Raw genomic sequence first — 19973 nt, 5'->3', positions numbered from 1 at the left:
TACAGCTGTGTGTTGTTGTCCTCCTCTCTGCAGGGAGTTCGAGGAGACGATGGACGCTCTGCAGGCCGACATCGACCAGCTGGAGTCGGAGAAGGCAGAGCTGAAGCAGAGGATCAACAGCTCGTCTAAGATGACCATCGACGGTTTGAGAGGACCCGGACAGTCGGGGATCGCCTCCATCGTCACGGGGATATCAGGAGGTGAGCGACAGACAAACATGACAGAGCTGCAGAATCAGAATCATCTTTACTTCTCTTATTCCTCCTGTTCCTCACTCTGTTATCACCCTCTCTGTTTAATCCGTCACTCCTGCAGAGGAACAGAAAGGTATCTGTCCGCTCGTGTTGCTGCTCGGCATGCTGAACCTTTAAAACCAGGAAGTTATCATGGTGCATGATTTGAGAGGAGATAAACATGACATGCATGTTTCACTCAGGGTGTCTGCTCGCATGTTTAAGACCTTTAACGTGAAGAATTCACCTCTCTTAAAGTAAAGTCAGATCTTCTTGCAGCAAAGTAAAGGAATGAAGGATGTGCATGATGGATGTTGAAGATGCATTCATTCAAACTGAGAATAGAGAGCATGTTAAAGGTGTGGAGTGATGCATGTGTGATTAAAGGTGTTTATATTTATCGTCCTCTCTCTCTCTGTCTCTCTCTCCCTCAGCGAACATGATCTCTGGTGTCGGTTCAGGCTCCGGCCTCCAGGTGATCGACTCTCCTCTCCTGACTCAGCAGATCGAAGCTCAGAGACTCTGCATCAAACACCTGAAGAACGAGAACAACAGACTGAAGGTTCGCTCACACTCACAGTCCGTCCGTCTGTGTCACGCTTGTTCTGTCCTGTTTTACAGAAACAGTAAGAATGTTTTTCCTCCTCTCAGGCGGAGAGGATGCGCGCTCAGCTCGCCGCTCTGCCTCCTCTTCACGTCACCAAACTGCCCTCCAAAGACGGCCGCCCTGAAGTGCTCTCCAGCGCCCTCTACCGCAAGACCGACCAGCTGCTGGAGACGCTGCTGCAGATGAGCGCCAACGTCAAGGTGGTGGACATCACCGGCAAGTCTCCAGGTACGTTACAGAGCAGAACACGACACATGTCTCTCAGTCTTTGTTTGAGCTTCATGTTTCTACCTCTCTCTGTTCATCCTGCAGTGACACCTGGTGCTCAGCTCCTGGAGCAGACGGCCAGATTACAGTCCCTCAGTGACACTCTGGGCAGACTGAAGGTACACACACACCAACACACATCTTTATGACACATGGAGGAGCTAGAAGTCTACAGAACTCATTTTACAGGATCATCCAGTAACGTCTTCCTCTCTCCTCTCTCCTCCGTCGTCTCCGTCAGGATGAAGTAGCAGAGCACGTCGTCAACCACCAGCCTGGAGCTCGAGTGCCGTCTGATTTCGCAACGTTTCCATCGGCTTCATTTGTCAAGGTGAGAACGTCCAATCAGACGACATTCATCCCTTTTTAACCTTAACAAAGACCCAACATCAAGACCGGATCAGATCCAGTCCCACCTTACAGACAGGACTCAGTCTGATCTCATCTTAATCCACCATGAGCAGAGCACTTTGCAGCATTTAGCAAGTTACAGTGGCAAGGACAAACTTCCTTTAACAGGCAGAAACCTCCAGCAGGACCAGACTCATGTTAGACACACATCTGCTGAGACCGTGTTGGAGAGAGGGATAGAGGGAGATGAAGAGAGAGAGAGATGATAGTGGGGAGACAGAGGAACCTACGAGACAAGGGAGCTCAGGGACTCCAGAAAGGTCTAAGAAAAGAGAAAAGAAGGGGAAAGGAATGAAAGAAAAGAAGGAAAGAAAGAAAGAACGAATGAAAGGAATAAAAGAAAGAAAGGAGGAAGGAAAGAAAGAGAAAAAACAAAGGAATGAAAGAAAGTAGAAAGGAAGGAAGAAGAAAAGAGAGACGTGAAGAAAGAAAGGAATGAAAGAGAGAAAAGAACAGAAAAGAAAAGAAGGAAAGAAAGACAGTAGAAAGAAAGAAAGAAAGAAAGAAAGGAATGAAAAAAGAAAAGAACAGAAAAGAAAAGAAGGAAAGAAAGACAGTAGAAAGAAAGAAAGAAGAAAAGAAAGGAGGAAGGAAAGAGAAAAAAACAAAGAAATGAAAGAAAGAAAGCAGAAAGGAAGAAAAGAGAGAAGTGAAGAAAGAAAGGAAAGAAAAAAAAAGGAGAGATCCAGAGGAACCTACGAGACAAGGGAGCTCAGGGACTCCAGAAAGGTCTGAGAAAAGAGAGGGAAAGGAATGAAAGAGAAAGAAAAGAACAGAAAAGAAGGAAAGAAAGAAAGAAGGAATGAAAGAAAGGAATGAATGAAAGGAGAGATCCAGAGGAACCTACGAGACAAGGGAGCTGAGGGACTGCAGGAGGTCTATGGTTAGTAACTTTAACGGGACAGGGATTTGTGAACTGAAGATACTTAGAAATAAAAAATCTGAACTTTATTAGTTTTTAGAAAAGAGACGCCGACAGGATGAAAAATACAGAACAGACGTAATAAAACCTGAAAACCCTCTCTCAGGATCCAAGCTTTTAAAAGTCTCTAAACTTACAAACACTTCAAATATCCTTCAAACCTCCTGAAGATGATTCTGTGTTTTATTTAGAAAGTTGGAGGGAGGTAAATATCAACCTTTTTATCCTCCTCAGGCGAAGGAGGAGAAGCAGGGCGACACGGTGATGATCGGTCGGGTCATGGTCCCGTGTCCCCGCGGTCAGGAGCAGGTCCACCGTCTCGTCCTGTCGCAGACTCAGCTGCACAGAGTCCACAGTCTCCTGAAGACCTAACCTGAGCTGTGCCCCTCCTCCTGCCTGCTGCACCGACACCACCAAACACTACAACCCCACCCACCACCCCACCTTCATCATCATCATCATCATCATCATCAGCTTAGCAGTGAGGTTTCCACTTCAGGGCCAAACCCGTGGAGGTATTTGATGACGAGTTAGAGGAGGAGAGATATCCCTCACAGCTCTTCTGCATGCGACACAGATTCACTGCGTCTCCTTTAACCTCACAGACCTGATCCTGGTCTTTGGCTCTGCTGTGGACTCTGTAGTGGTTTTATATTCAGCCACAGCTGGATGTTGCTCTCTGTGTTTGTTTCACTGTTAACGCCGCACAGGTCCAGGACCGCGGTCATGGTGTCATCAGGTGTTCCTGCTGTGTGTGACATTTTTATAACTCAACGGTCTTAAGGGAAAAACACAGATCTGTAGGGATTTAAAGAGAACAGATTAGAGTGTGAGTGTGTGTGTGTGTGAGTGTGTGTGTGTGTGTGTGTGTGAGACGGGTTACTGTGGTTTGATCAAAGTTTTGCACATTTTAAAAAGTCCTGAACGAGACGAGACGAAGTCGTCCTGCACATTCGTTTGATTTGCACGTTTCTTTCTCTCTTTGCTGACGTCATGAAGAAGAGTTACTTTAAATCAACCAGAGATTCAGCAGAGACGCTCCACTCACCACGACCAGAGGCGGCTTTAACCCCCGGTTATTAATGATGTTTTAAACTCAGAGGGTCGCTGGTGGATTTGAACGACTAACAGGATCTCTTTTTAATCTGAAAGTTGTAATTTAAAACCCTTCTTTCATTTTTATCTCAGAATTTTAACTTAAAGAGGCCAATCTGTCTTCTTTTAGGGATGTCGGAGGGAGGCGGTCTACATAATCAAGTAAAGGCCTCCAGTGGGTATAAAATTTATCCGATGAGCCCCTGATGGTGAATTTTATCTTTTCCATTTTTAGCAGACTTAAAACATTGTTTAGCCAAACTCTGAATAAAGGTGGTTGAGAAGACTTCCAAAGCAAAAGGATTCTTTTCCGGGCAACCAGGGACACAAATGCTATCACATTGTTTTGCGTTTTTGTAGTAGCTAAATCAAGCGGGGCTCTGCCAAAGATGGCTATATGAGGAGATGGCTGAAGCTTTAGGTCCAGGATGTCAGAAATTGCCAAAAAGAAGGATTTCCAATACTCGCATAGTTCGGGACATGTCCAAAACATGTGGGTAAGGTTGCAAGGGGTTTGGGAGCACCTACTGCACTCCTCTTCTGTCTTATCTGGATAGAACTTGGAGAGTTTGTCTTTGCTATAATGAAGCCTATGAAATACTTTAAATTGAATAAGGGATAGCCTAGCACAACTTGATTTGTTAATTACTTTCAGAGCCTTCTCCCAAAATGCATTAGTTATAGTAATTTGCAGTTCTGATTCCCAACTACTTTTAATTTTGGTTAGAATGGATTCATCAGAGGGAGTCAGGAGGTCGTAGAAAAAAGAGACATGTCCCTTAGGGAGGGATTTAACTTTAAGGGCATTGTCTATCCCACAGGGAGGTGGAATACGGGGGAAGGCTAACGTATGGGTCCTTGCAAAGTCCCTAAGTTGGAAGTATTGAAAGAAATCTGCACTATTCAAATTATAAGTTGAGCTCAACTGTTCAAAGCTAGCAAACAGACCATCTTTGTACAAATCACCCAAACAACAGAGGCCTCTCTTCTCCAAAGCAGCAAATCGAGGGTCAGTCTTTGCTGGTATGAATAAGTGGTTGCCACATAGGGGAGTTGACCGTGGAAGGAGAAGCCACCCAAAATGTCGTCGGATTTGTGTCCAAATCTTTAGTGTGGATATGATAACAGGATTAGTCGTGTAGTCGGAGAGGGAAAGTGAAAGAGTGCTACATACGAGAGCAGGGAGGGACGTGGAGCATGAATCCGCCTCTATTCGGCACCAAGTCTGTTGAGGTGATATCCTACTTTAATTCTTAATCTGGACTATTTCTTCTAAACTCAAACACAATACAGACGAGAGTTTGTTTCCAGAATATTCCCGGTTTAATTGAAACTTTTTTCCTGACGCTTTTTTCAACATTAAAGCTGCAGTTGGTAGGATTAGAGTAAAAAAAAAAAACAGTACTTGTTTTGTGCTGCGTTTGGCAAAAAAGTCACAACACTCATCAACAGCCATCAATGAATGAGGTATTTTGGGATTATGGTGAGATCTCTGTGTTTTCCTCTGTATCCAGCAATCTATAAATCCCAATCGCTCCTGTCAGCTCTGACCAATCAGAGCCACTCTCCTGATTGAGCGTGCACTGTGATCTGTTTGTGGGCGGGGCTTACAGGAGCAGAGAGGGGATGTAGTGAGAGGGAAATCTGGTGTGTGTAGTGTTAACATTCAAAATCTCTCCCTGAACTGATGTTTAATCCAGGACTACCAACAGCAGCTTTAATAATTACATGCAGAGATAAAGCGTCACTCTTCATGCAGAGATCTCTTCCCCTGCAGCTACACATTTAAATCATTGAGTCTTCACGAAAGTAGAAAGATTCTCCTTTGTTGACAATTTAAAAACAGAAGTGTTGCTCCTCTCAGTCTGACCGAGGCGTGGTGAGTTCAGTGTCTCTGCTCCTCTCTGCTGTTTGATTGAGTCTCTGTAGAAACACGAAGGCTTCACACTTTAACGTTGAAACATTATTTCACAGCTGACTCGTGAAGATGAAGAGTATTTAATGATTAAGTTATTCTCACTTTACCTGCCTGGTATAAATAACACACACGTTGTAAACAGCTGACTGTATTAACCTTTGCTGTCGTCGTCGTCGTCGTCGTCTGAGCCTTAAACCTGCAGAGAGCCTTGGTGGTAAAGAGCGATCATCACCGGCCTTATTTTGAGTTCACCTCGTTTCAAGTTCAACATCTTTGCCAAAGACTCTTTGTTCTGTTTGCCATCAGCTCATTTTAACTCTGACATTAATCACAGATTAGCTCTTCATGATTAGAATATTTATGTTTGCACTCTCTGTCATAACTTGAAGTTTATTTAATGTTTAATTTAAAGAACGGGCATAAATTGGTAGATGTTTATTTATTGATATTTATGTTGAAGGACTGACTCTGCAGCTTGTCTTGTCTTAACTCTTTCCTCGTGTGGCTTCCTGCTCTCGCACAAACCATAACTGATCAATAAAGACATTTAAGCCAGCGTGTGTTCGTCTCATTTCACCGCTCTGAATCTTTATTTTCACAGTAAAAAACTCTGAACTTTTAAAAACATGACATCGATCTGTGAGTAGAAAAAGGAACGAGTGGAGTTCTACTTTGTCACATTATCACTGAAGAGTTTAAGAAAGGTAGGTTAGTTCTAAAATTCATTAAAGGTATAAAATGTTTTCACAGCTCGGATTTAATTTAGAATTAAAGGTTTCACTGATCTGTTCGATCACTGCCACGCCGTCCGTCTCCCGAGGACGCGTCCCGTGATTCTCTGAAGGAAAGAAGGAAACAGAATCAGGAGAGAGACTCCAGGAGAGGAAGGTTCTGGTGATTTTAAACCTGGGATCTCTTTCTTACATCATTTAAGGGTCTGAATGAGAAGGTAGGAATAAAGTTCTCAAGGATTGTTGAAGCCAGAAGCTCATGAAATGTTATCTTTGACGCCTAATTTCACATCAGAGAGGCTCAGATTGTTTTAAAGGTTGGTGACACCATGATTAAAAACAAAGAGAGTGAGGTCTTTAAATTTGGATCAGAGGCGACCAAATTCCAACAGATCCGTGTTCAGTCCGTCTCTGATCCGTCACAGCACCGGATCTGATCAGAGACGGACCGGACACGGATCTGCTGGAAGTCCTTTGTAAGTCTAACTTGTTGCAGACTTCTCTTTAAGAGAGATGCACAGACGGTGTATCTCACAGTTTACTCTCAAAGCCTGCTCTGATGCTTTTTCTACCTTTACGTCTCAGACCCTCAAATATGTTTGAAATAATCAGGACTGAGGTTTAAAAAACATCAGAACAAGTTTAAATAAAGATCATCAGACTGTTTCTGTAGACTGTTTGTGTCGAACCTTGTTGTAGAGCTGAGCGTTCAGTCTGTACGATCGATACTCTGCTTTCCTCCTCTCCTCCTCTCTCCTCCTCTGCACCTCCGGGAGACTCTCGTAAATCCTGAGAGAGAGAAGTGCTCGGTCATGATACTGCAGATCTGATGTGGTTAGAAGATGACAGGCCTGAATCAGACTCAGCTTTAAAAAACAGATCTTACTGTTTGGATCTTTGTATCATCTCCTTCCTGGGAACGGCCCTCCTGAGCAGAGCGGTGCCTTCACACAGAGAGAGAGAGAGAGAGTTAAGGTTGTGTTCAACAAAAATAGAGACACATGTTATTCTGACTCCTGCAGATTAGAGGTTGGTTGTTGAGTACCTGCAGGCCTCTGCAGCCTCCCTGCTCCTCCAGGCCGGCTGAAGAGTTCTTCTCTCTCTCTGCTGAAGTCGGTCTGAAGCTTCCTCTCCTCCGCCTGCAGAGCCAGACGCGTCACTCTCTGTCTGCACTGAGAGATGAAGTCCGGGCGACGCATCTCCAGAGCCTCCTGCAGGATCAGAGAGAAACATTTCCACCATAAGAGCTCTGACGTATAATCAAAGATCAGACACTCATCACTTTATTCTGGATCTGAATCAGAGTTCAACCCACCTGGAGGGAGATCTGAGCCAGACCAGAGGACACAGCTTTAGTGCTCGGGTCTTGGTCCGGATCAGCATGATGTATAAACCTGGTCTGCTGGTCCCTGTCTTCATGGACCTGTCTCTGTCGGAGCGGCTCCCTCCAGGGTTTGGTTCTGCTGTACGGCTCAAACCAGGCGGTGCTTTGCCTCCATGTGGACTCCTCTTCCTCAGGCTGGTTCTCCTTCCTCGCCTCTGACTTCAGCTCGTCCGCAGAGATGAACCATGAGACACCTGAAGAAGAAGAGGAGGAGGAAGAGGAGGAAGAGGGACGTTAGTACGTAATGAATGAGGTAAATAAACACGTTGGACCTCTCTTCAGTCTGACTGACCCTGAGGGTAACTCTTTGAGGGGCTCTTCTTGCTCTTCCTCTGTTTCTGTAACCCTCCAGTCTTAGAGGAGCTTCTCTTCCCTCCTCTTCCTCCCTCTAAGCTGGAAGATGAAGATGAGATGTGCTTGGATGTCCTGGCTTCACTTGGTGAGGGGAATGTGGTTCCAACGTCTCTGGTGTGTCGACGAGTGGCGTTACTGACGAGCTCCAGGTCGCCTGAGAGGAACGAAAACATCAGAGTGAAGATTCTTTAACTTCACCGTTTCTTTTTATCAATCTGTCAAATTTAAAGATCTGTAAGTTGTTGAAATATCTTTTATTGTCTCAAACAATCAAACATCTCCTGCACCGACCCGCCTGGACGCTCTTGTTGAGGAGTCTCACAGCCTTCTTTGCCTCCAGAGTCCGTGACGGGCCGTGGTGTGACTGGAGGGTGTAAGTGCTGCTTGATGAAGCTGAGTCAGCCGTAACCTGAAGAGAGACCCAATCAGATCAGAGATTAAGATCTGTTCAACACCCAGGATCACAAGTTTAATATAAGTGAGTCAGTCTGAGCTCAAACTCTCACCGTGGATTCATCCGTGAGGTTGTTCTCTGACGCCGTGATGACGTGATGTGTATCCTGGTCTCTTCCTCTCCTCTGCTCCCTCCCTTCTTTCTGTCTGTTGATCGTTCCGTACAGTTTCCCGAGACCTGAGCTGGTCTTCAGGTGCCGGACTCTGTGAGCACCGAACGCTCGGATCAGCCGCGCCGTGTCGACGGTGGACATGGAGCCGGCCGTGGACATGGTGGACACGGTCTCTGACTCGTCTCTGTCGGCGGGGCAGAGGTGAGGACTCAGAGAGAAGCTGGAGGCGAAGGAGTGACGTCTGTCCTCGTCTGCAGGCTGAGAACTCAGGACTGGAGCTTCCTCTTCGACCTTCCTTCCTCCTCTGACATCCCTCCTTCTCTCTCTTCCTGTAGCATCCTCTCCTGTTCTTCCTCTCCTCTCTTCTGTGGAGTAATTCTCCTCTGAGACGTCGCTCCTTCTCGTGCTGTGAATAATACGAGAGAGTCGCTCCAGGCGCTCTAAGAGTGACGTCTCTCTGTCCCCGGTCGGTCTGGTCTCCTCTTGACTCCAGCGTTCACTGAACCTCTGCCACAGCTGGTCCAGAGTGCTGGGCTGAGCTGAGTCCCTTGTCTCCTGATCCTGCAGGTTTTGGCCCCTACGTCGGCTCACCCTGCTGTACTCTGGATCCACATGGACGGGCTGAAAGCCCTCCCGGGTCAGCCACGGGTGATCCGAGCTGAGGAACGGCACAGGACTGGTCCCCTGGTCTCTCCTGGAGGTGTGTTGGTTTCTGGATAAAGGCACTCTGGTGAAGGCGACTGAGACCTGAGAGGATGGCTTTGGATCTGGAGTCAGGTTTGTTTGAGAGGTTTTATCTGCGGACAGTGAGGGACCTGAGAGAGAGAGGGGGGGGGCGGGTCAGGACAGGGTTTATACAAACATGTTTAAAGTCTCATCAACAAAAATAAAGAAGTGTAAACAAACATGCATGAAGAATAAAACCCTGGATCTGTGGATGTTTGTAGGAGGTCTCCACAGTGAGTGTGTGTGTGTGTGTGTGTGTGTGTGTGATGCTGCAGCTCACCTCGGGGTCCCGGCTCCTGCATTTTGAAGGCGGTTGTCTTTAACCTCTTGCTGTAGATCCCCTCTGAGTGTCTGATGGTGACTCCTCGGTCCAGCCCCGGGTCTTTGTGCCCGAGGACTTCACTGCTGAAGCGCGGCGGCACGGCGTCATCTGAACCTGATCAGAATACAAACACTCTTCTTAGTGAATCAGGAAACACCTGAACTCATCCTGAGGTCTTAAAAACATCCTCTCTTCTTTTTAAACAGCGCTGATCAGAGGAGTGTGTTCAGATGTCTTCAGGTCCCCTCTCCCTCCGTCTCTGTGCCGGGCCCCAGCGCTGCCTTTGTCTCACTCAGCCCCCGAACATGAATAATTAATGCTCTGCCTGGTGTATGTTACAATAGAGCAGCTGCTGCTCAAACAGGCACAGGGGACGAGAGAGCAGAGCCTCCAGATCCTACTGACAGTTCAATTTAACAAACTGTCTGATATTAACATGATTCATTCTTTATTTTAACTTTATTTCAGTTTGTTTTAGGCGAAAACTGGACAGTTTAACAGGAACTATTAAAGACAATAAGAAGCACCATCCATTGTGATATTACCAGAGATATCATCCTGACACTGTCCTCTAAAGTCCTCTTAAAAACTAGTCTTACTTCCTCCTGACTGTGTGCCTCCACCAAACAGACTAGTTCCAGTTTACATCCTGGTTCTTACAATCTGATTTCAATGTCCCATGAAGAAGCTGCTTTAAACAGCAGGACTACAAACTGTGAAGGAGAGGAAACCTGAGTTCAACCTTTCTGGAAATGATCTAAGATGCTCATATTTAATGTATTTTGAATAAATCTTCCTGTATTTTATACTTTCTTTTCTTATTTTAATTAATTGATTAATTACTTTGTGTTTATTTATTTCATTTCTTTATTTTTTAAATTTTTATTTTATTCAGTTTATTTCTTTGTTTTATTTTTAATATATTTATTTAATTGAATTTGATTTATTTCTTTGATTTATTCTCTATATCTTTATTTTATTGAGTTTATTTGTTAATTTTATATCTTTATTATATTTTGTTTATTTATTCAATTATTTTTACTTCAGGTAAAGCATCTTTGAGTACCTGGAAAAGCCCTGGAAAAGTCATATCAGTTATTATAATTATTATTATTTATTTTAAAGCCTTATCTTTTTATTTTCTTATTTTATTTATTTATTTATTTTGACTTCATATAGAGCATCTTTGAGTAGCTAATAAAGCCCTGTATAAGTCTTATCATCTATTATTATTCTGATGATGAAACGTACCTGTGTGGGAGCTCTCCATGGTGGTGTCAGAGCGGTCGGTGGAGGAGACGTCAGCTTTAGTTTGAGGGACGTAGAAGAGCTCCTCGCTGCCGTGAGGTTTATAAGGCAACAGAACAGGAACGGCTGGAACGGAGAGGGGAGAGAAACATAATGAGATTTTAATTAGAGCACCTTATGATCCAATCTGGCTCAGAATAAATCATCAAAACATGAAGCAGATTATTTTTCTATCACACAATCTGTTTCTGCAGTTTTTAAATCATCAGACAAACTTCAGATTATTCTCTGCTCAAGCTCCGCCCTCATTTATAGTGTAAGAATCAGCACAGGGAAAGGTTTGGGTTTTCTTACAGATCCTAGAAACCTACCGGGTGTCTCCGTGGTTGAGGGTCTCTGTGACGCCACAGCTCTGTGGAATAGCATCGAGGGTTGTGAGAACTTCTTCCCCTGAGGTGCGGCGGGTTTGAAGAGCGTGGAGGTGTCAACTCTTTCGTTCCAGTCTGGTGGACTGGACAAACCGACCCCTTCATCCAGACTGCTGGAAGCAGCAGAGGAAGACGAGTGTCTGAGGGGCACAAAGTCTTTACTCTGTAGCTCTGGTCCTGTATCAGGGTGAGCAGGGGGGAGAGCAGGGCTCGGGCTGGTATCAGATTTAGGGGACAGAGTGAGATGGACATGTGACACGTGGCCCGTCCTGGCTGGAGGCTCAGAGGTGGATGAAGCTGTAACCTGTTCACCTTCAGGACTAACTGCAGACACAGAGCGATCCTGGACGGGTGACTCCTCCTCTCGTCTGACGGTCTGCGTCTCATCTTCTCCTCCTGAGGCGTGAGAGGTCAGAGGAGCTTCTTCCAGCTGCCCTCCGACAGTGTCCTGTCTCTTCTTACTGCCCAGTGCTGTCTGAGGAATCAGGATGTCTTCTTCAGGTTGTTCTGCTTCTGTGGAGAGCTCCGCCAGGTGAAGCAGTCCTGGTACTGGACTGAGAGGAGGAGCGGGTGACGTGGAGGGAGAGGGGGAGGTAGAGCGCCTACGAGTCGCAATCGTGATGGATGTGAGAGCCAGAGTGTTCGTCCTCGGGAGGGTCACCCCTTCTCTGGCAGCGATCTCTCGTACCTGAGCCTCCAGACTGGAGGGAGGAGGGTTCTGAGTGCTGGACTCAGAGAGATCTGTGATGAGGACCTGCTGCGGCTGAGACGGCTGTTTGTCAGCATCACAGAGGGAGGGGAGTTTCTCTTCTTGTCCTCCTCTTGTTGCTCTAACACTGGAGGCTGCACTGCTCTCTGTGTCTGTGCTCCCGTGGCTCTGAGAGAGGAAACAAAAGAAGAGAGGTCAGCTTTAAGTGGTTTAATTGTTTCACTGCAAAACCAAAAAGAACAGCTGAATGTTCCAAAAGTCAGGCATGCACATGTTGGCACACCAAGTCTGCAACACACTGTTTACCTCCAGAGTGAGACCTGATCTGTCCAGAGGCCGACAGAGGATGACAACCAGAAACACATTTATATATAAACATCATTTAAAGGTGTGAAAAAGAATAATTTACAAGCTCTTTTATTTGTTTCTGACTGATATGTGAGGCATGATGGACGACTCATCAGTGGTTTACCTTTATTGGGATCTTTAACAGAAGCTCTCTCTTGATCTCTTCGATCCGTCTTCTGTCCTCTTGGTCCAACACCAGAGGCTCACACTGCTGCCCCGACACCTTCAGCTTGATCCACTCTGCAACAAAGGAAGCACATATTTCTATGAAGAAGATAATCGTCAGTACAGGATCAATCTTGGAACAGATAACCTGTTTTTAAAGACAGCTTGGCCTCTTGAGTGTCGGCTTATATCTGGATTCTGCAGATACCTGGGCCAGGACTTTGCTTACCTTTGGTTACTCATTGTTTACAATCTAACACCTGAAAAGCATCATCCATGTTGCACATGTGACCCTCACTTGTCTGGTTTCTCCAGAGAGTAAGCTCCTGTAAATAAAGCTCCTGTATGAAGCTTTTATAGCCTGATGGATGATTGGATAGGAGCATGGAGAGCAGAGATACCAAGGTTCTTTGTTTGTGACACAATGATGTATGATGTGAAAATCAGCATTTTCCTCTGGTAGCCTCTTTTCTTTAACTGTAGAATACTGTCTGCATGATACACAAGCAGACAAGTGAATAAAAATAAGTATTAATACTTAATTTTTCCACTTAAAGTTCTGGTTTCACCTCCTTCGCTGTCCTCGAGTCCTGTCTTACACATTCTAAAGAAGAAGGCTGGATGTGAACCCCAGATTAGAAGATAAAACCTGCATCCTCTCACCTCTGGCTTTGCTCTCCTCCTGGTCGGTCGTACTGGCTGCACTGGACACCATGGTCGATGGAGACTCATTCTGCAGTAACTTGGCCACTCTGACGGCCAGCGAGCTCTCGCTGCTCCCGTCGCTCATCCCGCCCTGATCCTCGGGGATGGACGAGGAGAAGCTGCTTTGCACGGGACTCTGAGGGGTCGTCTGTGTTTCCTCCTCTGTGACTCCTGAAGTGTCCGGAGGAGGGGAGGCGAGCCGAGTTGGACTCTGAGCCGGTGCAGGATTGATGGCTGCTGGTTTGGGTTGGGCGGTGTTATCAGGAGGAGCAGCACTGCAGCCCTCAGGCTCTGCTCGCCGAACAAAGGACAGCCCTGCGTCTGGACTCACAATGTTATCTGGCGGCCTTCTGTGAGCCGCCGCTGCTGGAGCTTGTGTGGCAAGATAATTGAGCTGCCCTGATGATGTCATACTCTCTCGACCAATGGAGCTTTCTCTCACTCTGTCTGAGGTCAGCATGGAGTCGGAGGAGGACCTGGCCCACAGTAGAGGGGATCGAGTGGTAGGATCAGAGGAGGAGGAGAGTGAGGACTCCTGAGGTCTGCTGGATGTCTTCCTCAGTGACAGAAAGATGTCGTTATCAGAGAGCAGACGGGGCGCCGCAGGGGAGACTGAGGACGCCACGGAGGACCCTGCAGACACTACAGTCTGCGCCTGAGAGAGGAGCTTACGGATCTCTAGGAGGGCGTTAGAGCTCACGAAAGAATCGGCTGCACTCTGCTCCAGACTTCTGCTGGTTTGGAAAGATGACTCGAACCTGTCTCCTGGCTGGATGGTGTTCTGGCTGCTGGTCAGGCTGCTGTCCCTCTGCTGCTGCTGCTGCCTCACGGTGGAGGGATACGAGTCTTCGCCAGGCGGCGAGGGGGAGGAAGCTGCCAGTCTTCGTTCACTCTGCGAAGCTTCTGTATCCGATGAAGGAGAAGTTCTCCTCAGCTGCTCTGGGATCGAAACAGCCGGACCGAGACTGTCCAGGCTGAACGGTACGGAGACACTTGAATCCACTGAGAGAACGCTGCACCTGGAGAACTCTCTTTTGTGGGGACTGCCGCCTGAAACCACAGAGAACAGAAACATTACTGTGCTGTATCTCCATCCTCTGCTTTATGCTGGTCGAGAGGTTCAGACAGCGTTTTGTAACCCTGTGATATTTCTACTCCTCAAACATTGTTCTTATTTCCTCATGGTTTAACGTACCTTCAGAGGGCTGGGTGCTCTTGGTCGGGGTTCCTATAGATCCTTTAATTGTGCAGAGATCAGTGGGGGAGAATTCCGGCTCTCTGATTGGCCCCTTGGGTGCAAATGGAGTTAGGATGGTTGAGGGAGACTGGTCGATGCCGAGGTTATGGAGATACAACTACAGGAGAAACAAAGAGAGGACAGAGAGATGAGCAGAGTGAACACGTCCTGCAACTAACAATATTTTGCACGCTGACTGAATCAAACTTGTAATCGTGTGTTTGTGTTTGTGATACCGGGATTCTCTCTTCGATGTTGAGCTCTCGGTGCCTGGGTTGAGGAGGAGGCGTTGATAGTTTTGAAGTCCAATACGGCGCGTAGTTATCAACCTCTAAACTGACAACAGAAGAAGCTCCGACAGATGTTCCCACTTTAACTTCACAGTAACTATCTGGGGAACTTGACAGAGTTGAATCCTGATCCAGCGAGACGTCACTGAACTGCCCGAGGCTCATGAACGGCGAGGGTTGAGCTGCGGCGCTCTGCTGGTTCAGGCCGTCACGTTGAAGCAGACCGCCCTCTGTTTCTGTCTGCTGGTCTTTCTTCGTTGACGTGACGACGGTGCTGATGGAGGAGTGGGACTGCGACCTGCCGTAAGGTGAGGCAGGGGGTCTCATTGTGGACCCGGTGTTGTCTTTATCGCTGGGAGCGCTGCCCACCGCCTCCCCTCGTTTTGAAGACGAGGAGGCAGAGGGAGTCGTGGAGGAGCTCTGTGGAGGGTTCTGATTGTCAGCAGTGGAAACAGGAGGCTGCTGTAGACTCCTCGCCTGCTCAGTCAGGATGCGGTTCAGGGTGTCGGATACGGCATCGTAAGCTTTCTTCTTAGGGGAGACTCCAGAAAACCCCTGCAGTGCTAGAGTGTCAAACAGAGATGTCTTTCCTGAGCTCTGGTTTGCCCTCCAGGCGTCCACTTTCTCCATGAAGTTGAGACTTGGGAGGGACTGGACTTTTGCAGAGGTCGCCTCTTCAACCTCTGAGCTTTGGGCGTCAGCCATCGGAGCAGCTGGATGTGAGAAGATCCCTGCGCTTGACTGGCGTGAGTTCTGACTGGACTCTATATCAGACAGTTGTCCAAATTTCGCCTTGACATTGGACTTAGGTGGGGCCTTAAAGGTGCCTGGAGTTGACTGAGACTGTGGAAGGAAGCCCAAGTAGGACCCATCAATCCCTGTCTGGTTCCCTGAGGACCAGAGATCTTGCTCTCTGTGCCCCCGTTCCACACCAGCTGAAAACGGCCCTGTCCATGGCACCCCTCCTGTATTAGTTTTTGTCACAGCTGGCTTGGCTTCGTGCCTCTCTTTGGGGTACGGTGTGAGAAACTGACCCAGGGGTGAGGGAGTTTTGTGCTGCCTGTTCTTAGACGCAGTTTCACTCAGCAGCTCTCTGTGTAAGACCTCACTGCTGTCGTCGGGCAGAGTGCTGCGCCGCCCCGCTGTGATGTTACAAACCTCAGATGACAGGGTGCGTGATTGGGCCTGGTGGGAATCTCTGTCAGGTTTTTGTGTCTGCTGCTGTGGAGGAGAGACTTCACCTGTGGGACCTTCTCTCCTCACCGTACTCTGATCGAAGTCTAGTTTACAAACTTTAGAGCTTTTAGCCTCTTCTGTTAAAGAAGCAGCGGTCTTCACTGACGTCTCAGAGGCAGAGGAAAAGGCACTACTGCTGCTGCTTGGCATCCCAAAGTCTTTCTGAAGGAGGTCCAGGAGGTGCTGAGCAGGAACGTCTTTATGAAGAAAGTAAGTCTCATCCTCGTCTGACTCTGCTGCTCGTTTGAGCATTTTAAAGTCCTTCTTCCTGGTCTTTGAGTCTTCACTGGAGGATCCTCCCGGTCTATCAGCCGGGGGGATCAGTGAAGTTTGAAGTCTTCCTTTTCCTGTGTTGTTGTTGTCTGCCGGGGACAAACTGTGCTGGGAAAGAGAGCAGCGGCTGCTTGCTCCTTCTTCTGACAGGATGGTTGCCTGAGCCAAAGGATGCTGGGACAGAGAGCCACACTCAGAGGCCTGGGTAGTGACGTCCTGGGGTGGACAGTGAAACCTCTCTGAAGCCATGGACATGTCAGGGTACGCTCTAGAGAGTACATTCAAACAAATACATTAAGCTCTGAACTTTCATGAAATATATCGTTGAAACTTTGCACACAGAAGGAACGTGTTTTACCTTAAAGGGGCGAACTCTTGGTCGCTTTGTTGAAATAAAGAATACTCAGTGAAGTTGTGTTCCCCTCCAGAGTTTACAGGCAGCAGGGGGAGAGCTGGAGACAGGTTACTGTCCTGAAATTCTGAGGACGGATGAAATGCTTGAGGTAAAGATCCTTGAAAAGGTGTCATTAACTTCCCAATCTCATGAGACACAATGTGGTGAATTATAACCAACTTGAAATGAGATTACAGACATTTGAGTGACAGAATCATGCTTCAAACACAGACCATAGAGCACATCTCAAAACCACAGATTATTACCTGGCTGCAAAGCTTGCCCCCATGTCTGCCGAAGCTCCAAGCCGTCTGTCTCCAGCCTGTGCTGCCTCTGGTCCGGACTGGCAAAGCTCTGACTTTGAGCTTCCAGTTGGTGCATGGATGATAGTCTGATTGACTGGCTCACATCTTCACCTGCTGGAGCCAGAGAAGAAGCCTCCAGCCTCTGTGGATCAATCACCAAACGAACAGTTAGAGGGAGTCACTTTGTTTGATGACTTCTTTTGATGGACTGAGTCAGCCTGGGAATGGGATGCTTGTGTTCTTTACTGGACCAGTTAAAGGAGATTATTGGGACATTTTTCCTTCGTGGATTAAAGGGTATACAGATAAGTTTGGGGTGGGGTAGTCATGCTTTAGGAACTGCAATGCCAGTCAAAAATTTTAGGATACATAAACAGAAATTATCTGACTCCTCCCTGCAGCTAATCTTATCTAATCTGCTATATGTTTAACACTTTATGGTGAAGAATAACTGCATATTTTTGGGGGTTGAAAGCGATTTGATTGATTGATTGATTGATTGATTGATTGATTGATTCTTTTAATGACCACACAGCCAAGCTTCTTCACGCTGGACGACAGTTTTTAGTACCAAGGTGGAGCAGGACACAGCGGTATAAGAGAAGCTTTGTTCCTGCTGCTGTTACTGAGCTGAACAAGCCACATCATTTATTTTCTCCCACAGAACCAACCTCCAATTTTAAGACTTGAGCTCAGATGTTCTTATTTATTCACATGATTTTAGAGTTTTTATTGGTTGACTGTTTTCTTAAATGCCTTTTACATGGAACCTTTAGCACTTTTATCATGTCTATTCATTTTACCATTTGTATTGTTAGATTAGTTTTAGGATATTTTTGTATGTTTTACACATTAAGTAGTTTCTTCTGTCTGACATCTGTCCTCTAACTCTGTATTGACCTAACATCTCACTGGCTGCAAAACAAGTTTACCTACAGGTACAAATAAAGTAACCTGAACTATTTAACTCTATATTTTTAGGCCCCTTTTGTCATCTCAGAAACTTTCTATAACTTTTAAATCATCATAATCAATCAGTGAACTGCTGCTCCTGGGTAATCAGTCATATATTAATCAGCTGTGTCACACTGGTTGTAATGTGTGTAGCTTCCTTCTCCAGAAAGATTTTAACTTATTGATCTCAAACACATCAAAACAAAGCGACATGCAACAGGTAGCTGTTAGCTTAGTGAAGGATTCGTTAACAAAGTTGTATCTGCATAAAAACTACAAATGTTAGCTAACACAACAGAGACTGTCTGACAGTGACTCAGCGTGTCAGAGGAGTTCAGTTAACTGTTCAGTCTGTTCCTAACTCATCCACCTAGCAAAGCTGTTAGCATCACAAGCTAGCCTAGCAGCTGCAGCGGTGCATGTTAGTTAGTTAGTGCAGGTGTCCCGGATGTTACTTTAGGTTAAACTACATGACAGGGTGATACAAAAGAGAAGATTGTCTTAGCTTTGACACAAAGAGTGAGGCTAAAATCAAACAGATTACCTCTGGAGGCTCCATGTTGTTGTTGTTGTCAGGCCGCCACAGTGAGCTCGTATCCAAGGAGCGTTGCTAGGAATAAAACCCGGAAACTAGAGCGGGAGCGCGAGACAGTTAGATTTGAACTGAGGAACACAAAGATCCTTTATTAAAGAGACATCTCACTCCTTCATGTTTTAAAACAAAATACATCTGATTAATAAACTTTATTCCATAAGTTAATTAAAAACAGATACTGTTATTGTTTGTTTTATTTTAGTGCTTATTGTTAACAGTCCCACAATTCTGTCTCAAACTGTACATAAACACATAAAGTCCTTTACTGTGTCTCAGAAATAAAACGGAGTGGGAACTCTTCTTTTGTATAATTTTCACAAGCAATATTCTGTAAGAGACAAATACAATAACAATGTTTACTTTCTAGGTGTGCTGTTTACTATGCAAATACAATATAAATAATGTACAAATATAAATATACATGAAAAATATAAATAAATCAAATATATATACAATTAATATAAAAGTACATAACAACTGAAAGCTAGTACTATATTCCAGGTGAGAAATAAAATAGTTATTCTGGATCAATCTAATGCATCAAGCACAATAGTTTATTAATATCCTGTCACAAAGATTGTTTGGCTAAATTAAACAACTGTCATTGATTTAACACTATTGTTTTTGAGCCAGTGTTCTATGGTGCTGGTAATCAGAGCAAATTTTGAAATAAAAATTTAAAAAAAAATCTTAAATTCAAAAGCCTCAAACATGGGCCTGAGATATGGCCATGGCTGCACCATGTTCAACCATGGAGATGGCATACAGATACGGCAACACCACTGGGACAAACAACACACAGAACCACAAAAACACAGAAAGAAAAGGGAAAATTAATCAGCTGACTGTCCAGCAGAAGAAATTAATAACAAGAACATAGATAGAAATGTACTGTAGTGAAGTAAAAGTTGTAAGTTTCCCCAAAATCAATGCTTACATAAAGTAGAGATACTCAAAATAAAGTGATTATGCGCTTTATTGGTGCTTTTTACTAAATAATTAACCAAATTATACTGCTATTTAATCTAAATTCCATTGCAACATTGTATATGTCTAAATTGTATTCCAGCTTTATTTATCTATTTTATTTTTACTTATCTATTTTATTTTATTTTATTTTACTTATTGAAACTTCTTCTTGATTGCACTTATGTCTGGGTTGCTGTAACAACTGAATTCCCCCCGGGGGATCAATAAAGTAATATCTTATCTTATCTTACTTCATGGAATACAGTGTTATTACAGTATGCTCTGATACACAGTGTGTAAGAAAGTCAAAATATTAATAGAAAGATGGAATAAAATAACATATAACTATAACCATTATGATTTAACTAATAATACATATCCCAATATTTGAAAAAAGCCTTTATTTAACTTTATTTTTTTCAGTTTAATAGTTCTAAAATATTTATCCTTCTATAAAACAGTTTTAAAGTGAATAAAATATATTTTTTCTAATTAAAAAATCTTATGTATTACATATTTAGTGTCGCATTAGCATGATACTGCAAATCTCTTCACTCACATTAAAAACACTGCCTTCTGTT

At 45.2% G+C, this 19973-nt stretch overlaps 2 protein-coding genes across 5 annotated transcripts in view; one reads left to right on the top strand and one right to left on the bottom strand.

Annotated features, from left to right (window-relative positions):
* Nucleotides 1–6009, top strand: part of dctn1b (dynactin 1b) — a 46251-nt gene extending 40242 nt beyond the window's left edge. For all 4 annotated transcript variants that reach the window (XM_034675295.1, XM_034675293.1, XM_034675296.1 and 1 more), the window contains 6 exons: nt 34–200; nt 668–795; nt 885–1068; nt 1153–1226; nt 1349–1438; nt 2675–6009. In XM_034675295.1, the coding sequence (XP_034531186.1) occupies nt 34–200; nt 668–795; nt 885–1068; nt 1153–1226; nt 1349–1438; nt 2675–2812 (781 nt within the window). In that variant the 3' untranslated portion in view covers nt 2813–6009. The remainder of the gene's footprint in view (nt 1–33; nt 201–667; nt 796–884; nt 1069–1152; nt 1227–1348; nt 1439–2674) is intronic.
* Nucleotides 6010–6011: 2 nt separating this feature from the next.
* Nucleotides 6012–18556, bottom strand: alms1 (ALMS1 centrosome and basal body associated protein). The gene is made up of 18 exons (XM_034675291.1): nt 18373–18556; nt 16836–17016; nt 16534–16654; nt 14613–16443; nt 14335–14494; nt 13098–14189; nt 12394–12509; nt 11156–12089; nt 10788–10910; nt 9495–9650; nt 8429–9303; nt 8214–8331; nt 7861–8076; nt 7500–7762; nt 7230–7395; nt 7071–7128; nt 6874–6973; nt 6012–6291 (listed from the first exon to the last, which is right to left on the bottom strand). The coding sequence occupies exons 1-18, from the start codon at nt 18385–18387 to the stop codon at nt 6247–6249; spliced, it is 6570 nt and encodes a 2189-aa protein (XP_034531182.1). The 5' UTR covers nt 18388–18556; the 3' UTR covers nt 6012–6246.
* Nucleotides 18557–19973: the final 1417 nt, after the last annotated feature.

Source organism: Notolabrus celidotus, chromosome 22 (assembly GCF_009762535.1).
Source record: "Notolabrus celidotus isolate fNotCel1 chromosome 22, fNotCel1.pri, whole genome shotgun sequence".
NCBI classification, from domain to species: Eukaryota; Metazoa; Chordata; class Actinopteri; order Labriformes; family Labridae; genus Notolabrus; species Notolabrus celidotus.
This window is presented reverse-complemented; position numbering and strand designations above follow the sequence as displayed.